The 16,456-nt window shown below is 39.4% G+C and overlaps 2 protein-coding genes across 6 annotated transcripts in view; one reads left to right on the top strand and one right to left on the bottom strand.

The window, feature by feature from the left end:
- The window catches only part of NDUFAF2 (NADH:ubiquinone oxidoreductase complex assembly factor 2), a 60,734-nt gene extending 55,714 nt beyond the window's left edge, over positions 1–5,020 (bottom strand). Inside the window, exon 1 of the mRNA XM_035309264.1 lies at positions 4,816–5,020. Coding sequence (XP_035165155.1) covers positions 4,816–4,942 — 127 coding nt within the window. The 5' untranslated portion in view covers positions 4,943–5,020. The remainder of the gene's footprint in view (positions 1–4,815) is intronic.
- A 75-nt stretch (positions 5,021–5,095) lies between these two features.
- The window catches only part of ERCC8 (ERCC excision repair 8, CSA ubiquitin ligase complex subunit), a 34,939-nt gene continuing 23,578 nt past the window's right edge, over positions 5,096–16,456 (top strand). The window contains exons 1-6 of one of the 5 annotated variants that reach the window (XM_035309258.1): positions 5,096–5,230; positions 6,687–6,782; positions 6,924–7,025; positions 12,639–12,762; positions 14,407–14,488; positions 15,008–15,076. In XM_035309258.1, the coding sequence (XP_035165149.1) occupies positions 5,154–5,230; positions 6,687–6,782; positions 6,924–7,025; positions 12,639–12,762; positions 14,407–14,488; positions 15,008–15,076 (550 nt within the window). In that variant the 5' untranslated portion in view covers positions 5,096–5,153. Of the gene's footprint in view, positions 5,231–6,686; positions 6,783–6,923; positions 7,026–9,218; positions 9,384–11,636; positions 11,984–12,638; positions 12,763–13,657; positions 13,773–14,406; positions 14,489–15,007; positions 15,077–16,456 lie in introns of those variants that run through there. The other 4 variants (XM_035309260.1, XM_035309261.1, XM_035309259.1 and 1 more) reach the window with 4 other exon arrangements.

Here is a 16,456-nt window from a genome sequence, read left to right as displayed (position 1 = left end):
TGCAAGGGAAGTCAACACCAAGACCTTAGATGCACTGATCTGCTACAACCAATCCTTACTAATGGTAGACAGAACCCCAAGGTTCAAGAGAGTCCTGGACCTAAAACTGTGTCTAGGAGAGAACAACCAAAAGAAACTAAATGTAAATTCTTTGTACCATAGAATCCATGTATTTCTATTCTAACTTCCATGAGACATTAGCACAGGCCAAAAGAAAGTTGGCAGCTGGCTTTTAGTTCTATAGATACTACTACAAATGGTCTATCCTCACGTCCAGTTCAAGGTAGAATCTCTCTGCTTGTCTGAAACAGTCCAGCCCCAGGTCTGGGACCCAGCAGACCTACCAAGCACAGGAAATCAAAGATAAAGCAGCAGCTGTCTGTTTTGCACTCTCCTTCTACAAGGGCTTATTTAGTCAGGTACCGTACAAAGGCATAGAGCATATTTGGCCCAGCACTGTGCTACAGCTATTTAGTCTCTCCAAATCTGGAGAACAAAAAAGCTCGTGTTATGGTTTTGGCTGGGATAGAGTTAGTTTTCTTCCTAGAGGCTTGTATGTTGCTGTGTTTTGGACATTTGATGGAAATAGTGGTGATAACACACCCATGTTCTAGTTGTTGCAGAGCGGTGCTTGCACAGAGTCCAGGACGTTTCAGCTCCTCGTGCTGCCCTGCAGCAAGGAGCTGGGGGTGCAGTAGGAGCTGGGAGGGGACACAGCCAGGACAGCTGGCCCAGGATGGCCAAAGGGGTGTCCCACATCGTGTGGTGCTGTGATCAGCAGTAAAAACTCGGGTTAAAAAAGGAAGAAGGTGGGGAGTTTTAAGTAATGCCATTTGTCTTCCCAAGAAACCATTACGTATGACAAGTCCTGCTTTCCTGGGAGTGGCTGAACACCTGGCTGCTGATGGGAAGTAATAAACCAATTCCCCATTCTGTATTGCTTGCGCATGTGGGTCTTGCTTTACCTAGTAAGCCATCTTTGTGTCAGCCTATGAGTCCTCACACCATTACATTTCTGATTCTATTCCCCACACAACCTGGGGAGAGTGAGAGAGCAGCTGTATGGTACAGAGCCACCTGCTGGAGCTAAAACTCAACAGTACGGCACAGACACACTGAATGGGATCACTCAGTGGAACCTGTACACAACAACCAAGTCTTTCTACAGTATTTGCTCCAGAAATAATTTTCTTTTCAGTGCTGTTCCCATCCCCCACAACATACGAGTTGTATATGCTGCAGATGTTCTTCATGTACAACAAACAGTGCTCTTCAACACAAAAAGAGCACTTGGTACATTTATCCTCCAGACCTAAATTCCTAATTTCTTTGAAAATGGAGCTTCAGAAAATTTCTGCATGTACACATTTTAGTTTCTATAGACTAAAATAAATTTCCTTCCTCATCATCCATGTTTTACTGGTTTTAAAAGCCCACAAGTGCTGGTATGATCCTGTGGTACACAAGTCTGACCAACACAAAATGCTCATCACAAATTCTGTAAGGTAAGAGCATGTTACCGTTACTAACAACCAAGGCAGTTGCTGGAACTACCTGTTACCACTTTCCTGGAGGAAACAGAGTGGTAGTGAAAAAATCACTACATTATCCTCAGCCCCAAGATAATACCAACATGAGGCAAGACCAGCATAATTTCCTGCTCTGGATCAGACCAAGGCTGTTACCTGTTCTCTTCTTGTACCATATGAAAAATGAGTAGGATCTTTATCCACAGAAGTAAGAAGATACGACTGCAGAAATAAGTCTCTGTCAACTGGGGAAATTTAAGGGATATAAAATCTCCTACATTCAAATAATACAAAGTAATGACAGATTGCTGCAAGAGGCTAAGCTGAAGACTAAATTTCAAAAGAAGTAATACTAATGACAACAAATACCCCGACTCAGTCTGCTTTGTGAGGAAAATAGACACTGGCCTACAAGTTGAACACAGAGAAAACTGGTACCCAAATTAAGAGAACATGGAATTGAAATTTATAATATTATTAATATCGTACATGCTCTATTACAGATAATTTGTCATTTATCATGCTGTCAGAAGTCTTTAACAACTCCACTATGTTTTTTTAAGAAATAAACAGTTTGACCTAGTTGAATTCTAGACCTGTTATAAGATGATCACAACTTCTCCATTTCCTTCTGCATCCTTAAAATTTAATAAAAATAGTTTCATGTTCTACATTCTTATCATTAGTAAAAAATTTGAGTAGTTCAGAACGTCACCAAACAGCTAGATTATCTCCCTGGATATCCCCCTCCAAGTCACAGGGCAACATTTCTGACTATTCTGACAAAAGTTTCCAACCTATTGTGCACCCACACAGCACATTCATAATTCACAGTTAAATTTTACATACAAAATGTTCTAAAAAAGACATGAAGGCATTATCAACTTAGAAAACAATTCTGATTAAGAACATAAACAATTTGTTAAATTTGTGTAAAAACAATTTGTCAGTTTTCACTCATAATCTTGTGAATATATTTAAGAGTTATTATTTGTTCTTCCATTTCTCTAGCACCCATGACAGTTAACTGGATTCATGGAGCACTTTGTCTTTTTGAGGTCACTAAAAGTCCATGATTTGGCCACATTAATTTATTGCTCTGCTTCCAAGCCACCATCCACAGCAGGGTAATGTGTACTGGGACTTAACAGCTGAAGGAGTTATGTGTCCTACACACCTTTTCACCTATACTCTTCTTAGATATTCACAGAATTTCTTCTATCCACTTTCTGAATGTACTGAAGGCCATTTTTGTAGAGCATACTGTTTTCATTCTACTTATTTCCTCCTTCCTTAATAATTGTTATAACCTACATACTATGGTCAAGTGTGTCTGATTTTAACAGCGAGTTCCATCAGTTCGTATAATACAGAACAAATCAACAGAACAAAAAGCAAAGTATAAACACATTCATGAAAATGTTCCACCATCACTTCTTTAAGGGGGGAATTCTTGCTTACTTCATTCAGAATTCTTTCATTCTGCTGATGATGAGGTTTTTTTTTTTAAAAAAAAGCCAAGATTACTGCCCTGTAAGCATTCATCAATAAGATAAATATCAAACAGAATTATCAGAAATATTTTCACATAGATGCCTAGTAATATTTTTCCATGTACACTCTCCTGTACTGTATTTACATATGAAGGACAAAAAGAGAGAACTGTCTCTGTGAATTAAGACATTTATGAAAGATGTGGTATTACTTTCTAGTATCCCAGATTTCAGTTTGTAGAGCAAAATTATAACCCTTCCCTTACTTTCATTCTAAAAATAGAAGAGAAGCATGGGAAGAGTGAATAAAACATTAGCCCCTTGCCAGATACTTATTCTTTGTCTGTTTTTTAATATTATTTTAAAATTCCTAATTTAAAATTCCTCAAGCAATATCCATTTAACTGGGTCTGCTCATGGGAAGTTGAAAAGAGCTAAACAGCAAGTTTTCTAATAGAAAATCAAGGAAAACTGAAGTAAACATGGTAAAGAAGTTTGTATGGTGAGACTGTAAACATGATAGCTCTTGACTTTGTTTCAAGACAACTTGTATAACCTTACCCTATCTAACAGCTCATCGTCTTAATTCTCTCTTCTGTCCCAGCTCTAGCCTGCAGCTTATTCTTCAAGTCATTTTAAATCATTTTACTAAGTTTTCTGCAGGAAGGTCAAATAAATAAAAAGTTAGCAGCAGTGAGAAAGAAAATAGGGAGAAGAGATCTCTCTCTTTTGGTAGCAGTAAACTCTGTATCTACCCCTCTGATACTCATGGATTCTTTTTTGGCTCTCTTTCCCTTCAGCATAAAGATGAACACTTTCTGAGTAAAAGAAGTTTTCTTCTTGTGAACATCCACCTGCGATATATGAAGCCCTCTAAACCTTAATACAAAGCTGTGCAGAATATCGACTGCTTTCCTTAACATACTTTTGTATGCTTCTCAAAGTCACCATAAGCCCCAGTAGTGAGAAGACCAAATACAAAACACAGGAAGCGTGGGATTGTTACGTTGCTGTATTAACCCAGAATAATCATTGCTGACAAAAGGGCATGCGTATCATCTTCCCAAACACTTGTTCAAGCAGACCTGCTTTAAGTCACTGCCAGTTCTTCAAAAGCTGTACAGTAAAACAAGTCAGGGAACTACATGGAAGGCACCATTACTCTAGAAGACATTACATGTATCTGAAGGGGTGATGTGTGCCATCCCTACCCCCTGCATTTCAGGAAGAGCACTGATTTCAGTGACCGCACAGCCTCAAACCTTCTGCTTCTACTCCTGTTTTTACTCTGAAGAATATCATATGGAATGAGTCTCCACAGCCTTGGGGTGTTGTGGTTGAATTGATCATGTAAAATATATGGAGTACAGCAAACTGATAAACAAGCCTGTGTAGGGAATGAAAACATAGCTGTAAAACACTGTGGCACGTACACTCCCTCACACAACTTCAATGGTGACACCTTCCGTCAGTTAACCGTGGTTGTGCACCATTAAGAATGATGTGAAGACGTACTGTAAGCACACCTAGGTTCCCCAAATAGAGTCATAAACGGAGAAAATCGTTTTTCCTCAGAAGCGCAGTGAAGACAAACGCAGGAGTGCACTTAAAAACAGTTCAGAAGTAACGACAAGAGCCCATTGCAACCTACCTCCCCGCTCCAGGCTGGCAGCCGTGCCCTAAACCTCCTGGCTAACGGGCTGCACCTCCTCCTCGCCCTACAACAGCCGCCCGGACAGACACCCGCTGCGCTCCCCACCACACCCCGCGGGTAACGGCCCTGCCCCGCCTACCTGCGGGGGACTCGTGCTCGGGCACGCGGTAGTACTTGTTGCCGAACTGGTCGGTGCCCGCCAGCTCCTTGTCGGGACCGAACAGCCGCAGGCACAGAGCCCGCAGCGCCTGACGGGCCCGGCTCATGGCGGGACAACCAACGGCAACCACGGCCCCCAACGGTCACCAACCGTCACCAAACGGCCCCGCCGCCGCTCTCCACCCCGCCCCTAGAGCCGGCGGCGGGCATGCCAGCAACGCCGCTCGCCATTGGCGGAGGCCCGCCCGCCTTCGGCCAACCCCGGCGAGCCCGGTCCCAAGATGGCGGATCGGCGGCGTATGTCGCCGCGGGGTCGCCATGTTGGGGTTTCTGTCGGGCCGTCAGGCCGGGCTCGATGACCCCCTGCGGCTGCGCCGCGCCGAGGCCACCCGGAGGTAGCGGGGCCCGGGGGCCGGGGCCGAGGGCGGGGAGGCCGCCGAGAGCCCGCCGAGGGGAGCCCGGCGCTGCCCGCGGGGCGGCGGCGGGGCCCTCACGTGCGTTGTGCTCGCCGCTGCCGGTGGGCAGCGCTGGGGCCGGCGGAGGAGCGGTGACGGGACGGAGGGGCTTGTCGGGGCTCCTGCGAATATCGCGATAATATTTGATCAGGGAATAAGATTCGCGGCTGTTTTTCGAAGATAAATCTGGTAGGGCCAACCGCAGCTCGGTTCCTAACAGCATCCTCCCAGCTGGGAGGATTTGTGCCGCTGATTTACCCACCTGTGCCTCCCCACTTGGGCTTTTGTGGCTCTGTCGCTGTAAAGGAAAATAAACTGTAAATGGTGGAATTGCTGTAATTCAGGAAGCTCGTTTCTCTTGTGCATCTTGACAAAACGTGCTTTCTCTCCCCTCACGTGTCATTCAGCACTGAGAAGGAAACACTGTGTGCAGAATTTACATTACTCAAATAACCATTTACCTAACCTTTTTAACCACTTACCTAACCCTCCTTCCTAAACGTTTCCATTTTGGTTTTGAAAAAAATATTTTACATTCTTCAGCAGGTTGCATTTGTAACTACCTTTTCAAGACACATGATTTATAACATTTCTTGAAGGGGTTTTATCACTTCACTAAATTCAATCTTGAACTCAAAAGTTTTTAATTAAATATCTTGTACAAGTCAAAAACCTAACAAAGTTATTTTGTTTCCCATATTTTAAAAGAGCTTAAAGAACTTACCGCTCTTGAAGCGTGTCTATAGGCATGCTGTCAGGGGTCTGCCTGCAACATTATAAGTTTCTCATAGAAAATATTAGAAAATACTAATCACAGCTCCAAGGTGTTTCAGGGAAGCTTCACCATGTGGAGAGCACAGTTTTTATTTGATGCTGCAGAAAACATAACACAAAAAGATTGTGCCGTGACAGGCAATACTCTAATTTGTTACACTAAACCCATCTGTCCACTAGATGTCCATAGTTCCAAGTAGAAATGGTAAGGCATGTTGAGGCTTCTAAGTAACTAATATTTGTTGCAGCTGTGACAAATACTTTGTAATGTTTACCCTATGTTGTATTGTTAAACTACATTCCTGTTTTTATGCTTCATACGTTGACCCCAAGTGCAGCTTTGGTATTTTTTGAGCCTATTTTACATACATACTTCCATTTTACCCTCCAAACAACACAGAGAATAAAATACTTTTAATGTCAAATTTTCAAGTCTTATTTCCAAGTCTTATTTCTTGTATTGTGTCTGCAAGTCTAATTTTGGGGAAAAAAGAAAAAAGATGGGAATGAGTTAGATGCATTGAGGAGAGTGAAAATACGCTCATAGCTGTTTATAACTACATAGCGTCATTTTAAAGATCTGTTGTTCTTACTGTTCATCTATGCTTTTCTTCTTTTTAAGGGTTCTAAGTTTGGAATTAAATAAAGATAGAGATGTGGAAAGAATACATGGGAATGGTATTAACAGCCTTGATATTGAGCCTGTTGAGGGAAGATAGTAAGTATATACTTTAGTTTGGTAAACATGTTTTTAAGCACTTCACTGTCTTTTGGTAATAGCAAATTATTTTACTTCTGAACTTATATTGATCAAATAGAGATCATACATATAACTTCACTGCTTTATTTACCCTTTCAGCATGTTATCAGGTGGTTCAGATGGTGTTATTGTACTTTACGACCTTGAAAACCTGAGCAGAAAACCAAGTTACACATGTAAAGCACTTTGTTCTGTGGGAAGGTATGTACTCAGAAATTCTTGTAAAAGTTCATAGTGATATCTGTTGAGAGACTAGCACTAAATTCACAGGTTAATGTGCATTCCTATTTCTAGGCTACAGAAGACATGAAAATAGTGCCAGAAATCTTTGAGGACTGGATTGTGGCTTATGTTTTTGGCATACAAGGAAAAAAAAGCAAGAAATATTGTGATGATTTATGTGATTTACTAAGTATTGAGATTGTTGGTTTTTTTTTTTTTTTTTTTTTTTTGGTTCTAAGAGCTACTATGCATGTACAGTTATTCATCATTGATACTGTTTGAGCAGATCTCTGGTAGTTTGACAGTTAAAATGGAAAGGATTAATTGTGCTCAAACGAAAACTAAAGTAGAGAGGTTTGCGTTGATGTAGACCATGGCCAGAGATAGGGCTCTGGTCTCATGTTCTAACAGTAAGAAAAATAAATCCTCTTCCATGTCACAATTCTTCACCCTTGAGATTTCTTACTGGTTTATATTAAAATCTGCTGACTTTATGCAATCAGCTATGAGGCAATCACTTCATGACGGTTTTAGAAATATTACTTGCATTAAAAACATATATGCATCTTGGAATAATTATGTGTTTAAGTAAAGGAAAAATAACCTTTGTGTAACTTGTTCAGCTAATTGGAAAAAAAGAAATATTTACAGTTGTGGGTTTTAGTTAGAATCACAAAATAGTTTGTATTGGAAGTGACCTTAAAGACCACCAGTTCCAGCCCCCTGCCATGGGCAGGGACACCTCCCACCAGACCAGGTTGCTCAAAGCCCCATCCAGCCTGGCCTTGAGCAGCCCTTCCAGGGATGGGGCATCCACAGCTTCTCTGCGCAACTTGTGCCACTATTTCACCACATCCACGGTAAATAATTTCTTCCTTAGATCTAATCTAAATCTGCCCTCTTTTTAAGTTTAAAGCCATTGCTCCTTGTCCCATCACTGCACTCCTTGACAAATTTTTCCTCCCCAGCTTTCCTGCAGGCCCCCTTTAGGTACATTAAGGCTGCTGCAAGGTCTCCCTGGAGCCTTCTTTTTCCAGGCTGAACAACCCCAACTCCCTCAGCCTGTCTTCGTAGGGGAGGTGCTCCAGCCCTTTGATCATCCTCGGGGGCCTCCTCTGGGCTTGTTCTAATACTTCTATGTCCTTCTTGTGCTGTCCCCAGAGCTGAACGCAGTTCTCCAGGTGAGGTGTCATGAGACCAGAGCATAGGGGCAGAATCACCTCCTTCTCCCTGCTGTCATGCTTCTTTTAATGCAGCCTAGGATATGGTTGGCTTTCTGGGCTGCAAGTATGCATCGCCAGCTCATGTTGAGCTTCTTGTCAATCAATACCACCAGGTCCTTCTCCTCAGGGCTGCTCTCAATCCCTTCTCCACCCTGCCTGTGCTGGTGCTTGGGATTGCCTCTGTCCAAATGCAGGACCTTGTGCTTGGCCTTGTTGAACCTCATGATGTTCACACAAGCCCACCTCTCAGGCTTGCCCAGGTCCCTCTGGATGGCATCCCTTCCCTCCAGCTTGTTGACTGCACCACACAGCTTGGTGTCATCAGCAAACTTGGTGAGGGTGCACTCAATTCCACTGTCAATGTCACCAACAAAGATGTTAAACAGCGCCCATCCCAGTACTGACCGTTAGTGACCCAATACTGACAACACTCATCACTGATTTCCACCTGGACATTGTGCCATTGACCTCAACTCTTTGATGTGACCATCCAGACAATTCCTTACCAACTGAGTGGTCCATCCATCAAATCCATGTTTCTGCCATTTAGAGACAAGGATATCATGGGTAACAGTGTCAAATTTCCCCTCTCCCTGCTCCCAGATTTACAAGTAGCTATTTTAAGTTCATCAAGTCTAGTAGTAATTAATGCAGAACTTTTTAAGAACATGTTTGAATGAGGACAGATTCATTACTGACAAATATTGGACATGCTATTCTGAAGACTGGGTACTACCATAATGCTTGTATAATCAGTATAAAAACTCAAAACTCCGTGCAAGGAAGGTCTTACAATATTGGCTTTGTCCTCTAGCAAAAGCTGTTTTTTCCTTGTGCTTAGATATTAAGGTTTTCCCATAGGCTAGAACTTTATATGAGGGTAACAACAACATCTATCCAACTCTGTAAAAAAAATCAGTAGCTACATTTTTCCCTTATTTTTCTCTAGTCTTCAGATTAGTTGAGGTCTAAGAGCTTCATGAATAGATCAGCAAGAGTGGAACATATTTGTAACAGATTGTTACCTTGGATCATGAGAAAGAAAAAGGACTTTTAGAACTTACATCAAAACAAATGGGTAGGAAAAGAATCTACTGCAAGTAAGCTGTATTTGGTAAGTGTTGATGGCTGGGACTTGTTAAACAAAATAAATTAATACTGTAATTAAGAACAAGTAATGACTGTATATCCCTGAATCCCAAAACTAAAATAAATTTTGGAACACAGCATACTGAAGAAATGTGTGCTGATAACACATAGAAAATATATATATATATATATATATATATATATATATATAAATCTGTGCTAAAATCAAGCCATTGTTTACTTCTCAGTCTGGTATGTTGAAGCACTCCATACTTAAAAATTATGTTTATGACTATAGCAAGTTGGCAGTCTGTTTCTTGAGCAGGTGTTTATTTTGGGTAGATTTGTCTTTTATTTCTCATCACTTGTATAGGAGTTTAAATCATAGCAGCAAATCTAAGTGTGTGTAGCACAGTGTTCTAAATTATGGGGTTGTTGTTGTTATTATTTCTTAAAGTAACCATAGCAAGGTTTTTGCCTCAAATTATTTATTCCAAGTATTCGTGTAGCTTTCTGGTATGTCTTAAGTACTTACTGTAGCTTAATTAACTGCAGATACAGCTTCAGATATTAGAATACCATTCATGCAGATTTCATGACATAAATGAATTTATAATTACCAGTGAGAAATACTTCCCATCTGACTATCTGGCTCCTATCTTTGAAACATATGATAATTATGTATTGCAAAGGTTTGTCTGTGCTCCAAGTTTGCAGGGCACAAGGCAACTCTGGTATGAAATTCACTTAAACAGTAAGCTCTCTTAACGTGCCGTTTGAAGGTATTTCTTAATAGCTTCTGACCTGGGCTAGCTGAGGGTCCAGTAGTTTAGACCATTAGAGGAGATAATTCCAGACAGTAGACTGCAAGATACCCAATGTTTCCTATCTAGAATGAGGGGCTATCATCGGAATAAAAAATATTTTTTTACATTTTTCCTTGCTCTGCTGGGCATGAACACACTGAGCTTTTACCTGGTTTCGTACAATTCGTGCTGTCACGTAACAAAAACTGACATTTGAGAGCAACTGAACGGTACCAGCTTCTAGATAATACATGGTTTGTATAGGGTCTTCTCCTATATTTGAAACCTATCCAAGATGAATGACAGTGACACTACCATCTGTAGAATTATTTCTATATTTTTCTTTTGTATCAAAGGTTGGGATATCCTGAGTAATGGGGAAAAATACTGCATTTAGAATGAACTAGAAACATACACAACCTCAAGAGATGAGGCCAAGTGGAATGGCACATGGCCATGACTAAACCTGGCCAGACAGAGATGATTTCTGCAGAGCTTCTCAAGAGGGAATATGGGAGAACTGACTGTTTTGGTGCAGTACTGAACACAGTCCAGGCCTGTACACTTGTATGTACTGCACCAGCATAATTAGTTCCACGAATTTCTTCTTTTTTTTTTTTTTTCCTTTTTTTTTTTTTTCTGTACAGTGAATTGATATTTTTCTGCATGGTGTGTGCAAATGCCTCTGCAGGAGTAAGTTCACACTGAGTCAGGCCTAATTTCCTGGCACTACAGATACTGAAGATATTTACCCTGGTCCCCTCTAGAATAGGTGCCCAGAATCAGGCTAGACTAAGCAAAAGGTAACAGGCTATTGTAGGGTTATGGCTTAGAGATAACCAATGAGGAGTTATTAAACTAAGCTCAATAATTGCTCAATAGTTCTTAGTATTGTCAGTGCTGGCTTCAGGCTGACTCTATTTAGAGACACTCAGATACCTTCTGTGCTTTCTAGCAACCTAAGTAAACAGAAATGTTTATCAGCTTAGGTGTAGTGCCAGATCTATACAGAAGATCTGGATCTGTATTTACACAATGATACCCCGGCAATAGTTGTCACTTTGGAGGCCAGGAGACTTGAAAGAACAATGTACAGATAAGAGTTGGAGTGAAGAAATCCTGTGAGCCCTTCATTAGCTCCAGAAAGAGCCAGTTGGACTTTGCATGTGTACCGGGTCCAGCTGGGATAGAGTTATTTTTCTTCATAGTAGCTTGCATGGTGCTGTGTTTCAGATTTGTGACCAAAACAGTGTTGATAGCACACCAGTGTCTTTGTTGTCATTGAACAGGACTTGCACAGCATACAGGTTTTCACTGTTTTGCACTGTGCTCCCTCGGTGAATAGGCTGGGGCTGGATGAGAGGCTGGGAGGGAATGCAGCCCTTACTCTTGATTTGAGCTGACCAAAGGGGTATTCCATATCACATAAAGTCATATAAAATCATATAAAGACTTGGGGCAGGTGTGGGGGAGTAGTTTTCCAGGGGCTGCTGTTGCCTAGGGACTGTCTGTTCATTGGGCGGTTTGTGGTGAGCAATTGCTTTTGTGCTGCTCGTTTTTTGTTGTTAGTTCTTTTTGTTCAGTTGTTTCTTTCGAGTTACTAGTCTCTTATCTCAACCCACGAGTTTTCTCATTTTGCCCTTCCAATTCTCTCTCCCATTCCACTTGGGGAGAATGAGTAACTGAGCAAGCAGTTCTGGTGGTGCTTAGCTACCAGGGTTAACCCACAACAGTATGGTGCTTCTGAACCTTGGAGCATGGTATGGGGCCCTGAAGCTGAATCCATGTGGATGCAGCTCAGATATGAGTGGCCTAGCAGGTATGTGGAACTGCCTGTCCTGTTCAGAGTCTGTCTGGTTGAATCATATCCTGGAGCTGTAAAAAGATTGGCTCTGGTGTCCCTTCTTCCCAGCACTGTTAATTTATTATTAATTAGATTACATTTTGTTACTATGCACTGTTGAGTTGAAAGTTTTATATCATTCCTCCTTTTATATCTGTGAATGCAAAAAAAAAAATAACTCTCAGTAACTTAATCTACTGTTGTGTGGTGACTTTATTATAACTGAATTTCCAATAACTTTAGCTGTAATTATTAGCTAATAATCATGAATTTTTTGAACCGTTTATGTGGTTGTCTTTTTCAGTGGATCTGGTTCTAAGCCAATGGAATGTAGTAGTGGGATGTTTGCAGTGTTAGGCCCTATAATTAAACATTAGATTTTTAAGCAGAAGAATTGAAAAATTTCAAAAGACATTAATGCCTTTTATGCCTTAGACTGAGTATCTTAATTTGAGGTATGCTACAGATAGCATATTTTGAAAATGATTGCTGAAATAAGGACTCTGTTAGACAGTTTACACTGGTAGATTGAAATTTGAGGCATCAAAGTAACTACTTTGTCTTGAAAACTTAAGTATAATAAGTGAATTACCAAGACACAAACCAACTGGAATCTTTTACTTTATTTTAGGAACCATCCTGATGTACATAGATTCAGTGTGGAGACAGTCCAGTGGTATCCTCATGATACTGGCATGTTTACATCCAGCTCATTTGATAAAACCTTGAAAATTTGGGATACTAATACTTTACAAGTAAGAAAGAATTTCTGCATCTTTAGGCTTCTTTTTATACATGTCACTCATTTCATATCTGCAGTTCACCCAGAGCTTGACAGGAGTGAGCATTTAGATGGATGAAAAACAGCCAGTTGTTAGAACTGTGGGTGGCATGGTTCTGGCATTCATGCATTCATTGGTGTGTAGCTGCCTGTTTCTGAAGACCTGAGTGCTTAAACTGTATGGGAGCATGGAGCCCTTGGGACAGTTCCTTTCTGTTTTTGCTGTGAACAGGAATACAGTTAGTTTATTTATGCTAAACAAATTTGTCCACTGGTCTGAAGGTGTAGCTCGTTCTCTGGGATTGCTCTCCCCTTCTTCCCCTCTCCTCCTCTTTTCCTCTCCAGTTTATTTAGTTGTGTTGTGTAGCAACAGCAGCATACAGCAGGGCTAATTATGTTAAGTAACCAAGGTATAAATACTGCTTTTGAAGGACTGATCTTCTTGACATTTAGAAATAAAGAGGACAAAGTGTTTCATATGGAGAGCAATAGTCACATGGGGTTGAAATGAACTCACTGGGTCATTAAGTCCAAAATTCTGTTGTTGTAAATGCTACGGATACTTCTTCTAAAAATTGGTGGAGAATGAGAGAAGCCACTAAGAAAATGGTAACCAATGTAACTGACTTTAATAAAGATAACAGTTTTTGTAGGCTTTTAGGATGACTCATTAATCCTAGCACCTAACTGTTGAACAATGAATTCTGCAGAGCAGTTTACTGTGCTTCCAGTATTCATATATTAATGGATTTCCAGTATTAATGGGTTTACGCTGGTGCTATTTGACTGTTGTTTCAATGCACAGTGAAAGAATGAAAAATTAAAAGTATAAGTTATGCTCCTAGGATGACAGACTTTTTTTTTGTGAGGTGCGAAGATATGTTTGCAGTCACTAAATCTCCTCCTAAATGCAGAGGTCAGTTCATTTTCCAGGTAGGTGGTTTTGTGAGCATCACTTACAAGACACAATGTTCACATGAAGCTAATTGATTGACCTGTTCTTCCACTAAACACAAACAACTTAGTGTGAATATTAGTTTTTTTCTATACAGACTTAGACAACAAAAGCAATGATACCTGAAATTCATTGTACTGATTATGAAAGCCAATATAATATTTCATTAATTTTTAACATCGAGAAAGTGGCTAATTGTGTGTTGTTGTTTTTATAAATACAAATTATTTCTAGGAATGTAATTTAGCATGCGAGGCTTGTGCATTGACAAGGGGCTTTTAGATCTAGGCTGAGTACCTCTTTCTTGTTAACTTTTTCTCCATATTGCAGCTTTCTTTTTTGCTCTTTTTTTCTTTGCTTACTTTTAATTTATGATAATCCATAAATCCTCTGAATTCATGTTTCTGATCAGCCAGTTTCCTTGGACTTTCTTCTGGGTCTCCTCCCAGCTCTGGCATAGTTGTCTAGCGTTGAAAGCAAACTTTCTTACTTCGCAATGTTTACATGATTGGATTTCTAACTAGGGGAGTTATTGTTAGTGTGCAAATAGTAGTATTTGTATTAGCCTCATTTGTAGCTGTGACTCAAAAAATACTTAATTGTGAGGATTTACATTCTGATAACGTATTTACAGTCTGATTATTTTAATATTTTTATTATCAGCCTGCAGATGTATTTCACTTTGAGGGAACAGTCTATAGCCATCATATGTCTCCAGTTGCTACAAAGCACTGTTTAGTAGCAGGTATGTAAGTGTTTTTTCCAGAAATTCCCTATATTTAGGAGGTTATAGTAAAAAGCAAGTAATATTTGGAACTTTTTCTCCTCCTGACATTCTTACATAGTTTCAGTCTTCATAAAAAAGACATTGTTGAAGAAAACATTTCAGTTGGTTGAATGGTGTTGATGAGAATTCTCATTTGTTCTTCTGAAATAATACATTATTCCATTCACCTTCTAGATGAAAATTCCTAGTTACAACTAAGTTACCTTTAAGTACATAAGTAGCTTATAAAGATTATTTAAACCTAACAGAATAAGTCATTTAAGTGGTTGGCTTCATATTGGGTCCAACTAAACAGTACTTGTTAGATAGTAAATTTACTTGCACTAAAAATGTAAATGTTACAGAGTTTGTTACTCTCATTAAATGAACAGTTAAGCAGCTAAAATTTTCTTCTACTTCTTTGTTACTGCTAAGATTGTTGTTTTTCTTTCCAATTACGGTATTTTTTCAGCTGTCTTTTGTTTCTCTTGTTTACAGTTGGTACCAAAAGCCCCAAAGTACAGCTCTGTGACTTGAAGTCTGGATCCTGTTCTCACATTCTGCAGGGTACTTTTAGTCTGAAACATAAATGTTAAACAATAACTACTTTGAGTAAACTAGGCCCTATAAAGAAACATTGTATACAATGTATTCTTTGTAAGTAACATGACTAATGTATTTAGTGCCAGTTGGGAAAGTTGCACAGTGAAAAAGATTCTTCTGGGTGTTAGTCTAGTGGTAATGAATTGGAGAATACAGATATTAATTAATGAATAGTTATTATGAATGCTGGGACACTTTCATGATCTAATCAATAGTGATTACTAATTAATAGTATTGTTTTTGTATTCACATAAATTCAATATGGGGTATGCTGTTTTTTGGGGTGTTTCTGTTTTAAAGAACAAAAAAGTCACTGTTTTTAACAAAATATCCTGTAGAGATGCTTGCATATTTTTTTACTGGTATCGATAAAAATTAAGATACTACTTAGCCTAGAAGAATAACATCCTAATGCCTCGTATTTATCTAATTTATTAAGCCATAGGTTTTTCTTATTATGTAATGTATTACTTTTTGCACTTAATAAGAATTTGCCCTTATTGTCTAGTGTTACTTTGCTACAAAGCACTGTCTAATAGCAGGTATGTAGGTGTTTTATAAGAATTTCCCAGTATATTTAGGAGGTTGTAGTAAAAAGCAAATAATATTCACAACTTCTAAAATCCGGTATTTTCCTAGTGTTTACTTTTTAAGGGATGAGAACTTACACATATGGTCACGTAAAGGAAAGCCAACTAATGCACCAGAATCAAGGTGGTTCACATAGCTCTAAACTGCATAGCAAGAATGTATTTTTATGACTTTATTTTTCAGGAGTGTGTTTATATTATTATGTGAAGTTTAGTTACAGTCTTTGCATTTAGGTTGACCCAGACTTCCTATTGTCTGTATTTGTTAGATGTTTTTGAAACTTTCTAACTTGTGAAGTTTACATATATATTTCTTGCCGCTAAGCTGCACTGGGTATGTTACCACTAAGAGAACATTTATCTTAATTTCTAGAACATAATAAGGGTTACCCCAAATTCAAGAGCAGAATGTTTAAGGGTAAGCTGAATAAAGCTTTATAGCATAAGTATATATTTTTTGTTAAATATTTTGTAAAGACTTGCTGAAAAACGGTAGTAATGTTTCTTCTGCATTTGAGAACATCAGTGCTAAAATTTAATAATGATATTTAAAGTAGTCTCAACAACAGTGCAAAATATTGTATTTTGCACATATAAAACCATCTTTGTTATCAAAACTTATACATCTATAATACTCTATGCCTCATGTTTAGCTTATTGCAGTCCCATGTGAGGAAGAGGAAAGGGGAGTAATCTCTAGCTCAAAATTGTTTTCACAAAATCCAAATATATGTTACAATTTAGGCAATTTAGA

The sequence above is a fragment of the Oxyura jamaicensis genome, chromosome Z (genome assembly GCF_011077185.1).
Source record: "Oxyura jamaicensis isolate SHBP4307 breed ruddy duck chromosome Z, BPBGC_Ojam_1.0, whole genome shotgun sequence".
In the NCBI taxonomy this organism is placed as follows: Eukaryota; Metazoa; Chordata; class Aves; order Anseriformes; family Anatidae; genus Oxyura; species Oxyura jamaicensis.
Note: the sequence above shows the minus strand (reverse complement) of the source record. Positions and strands in the feature narration are given on the sequence as shown.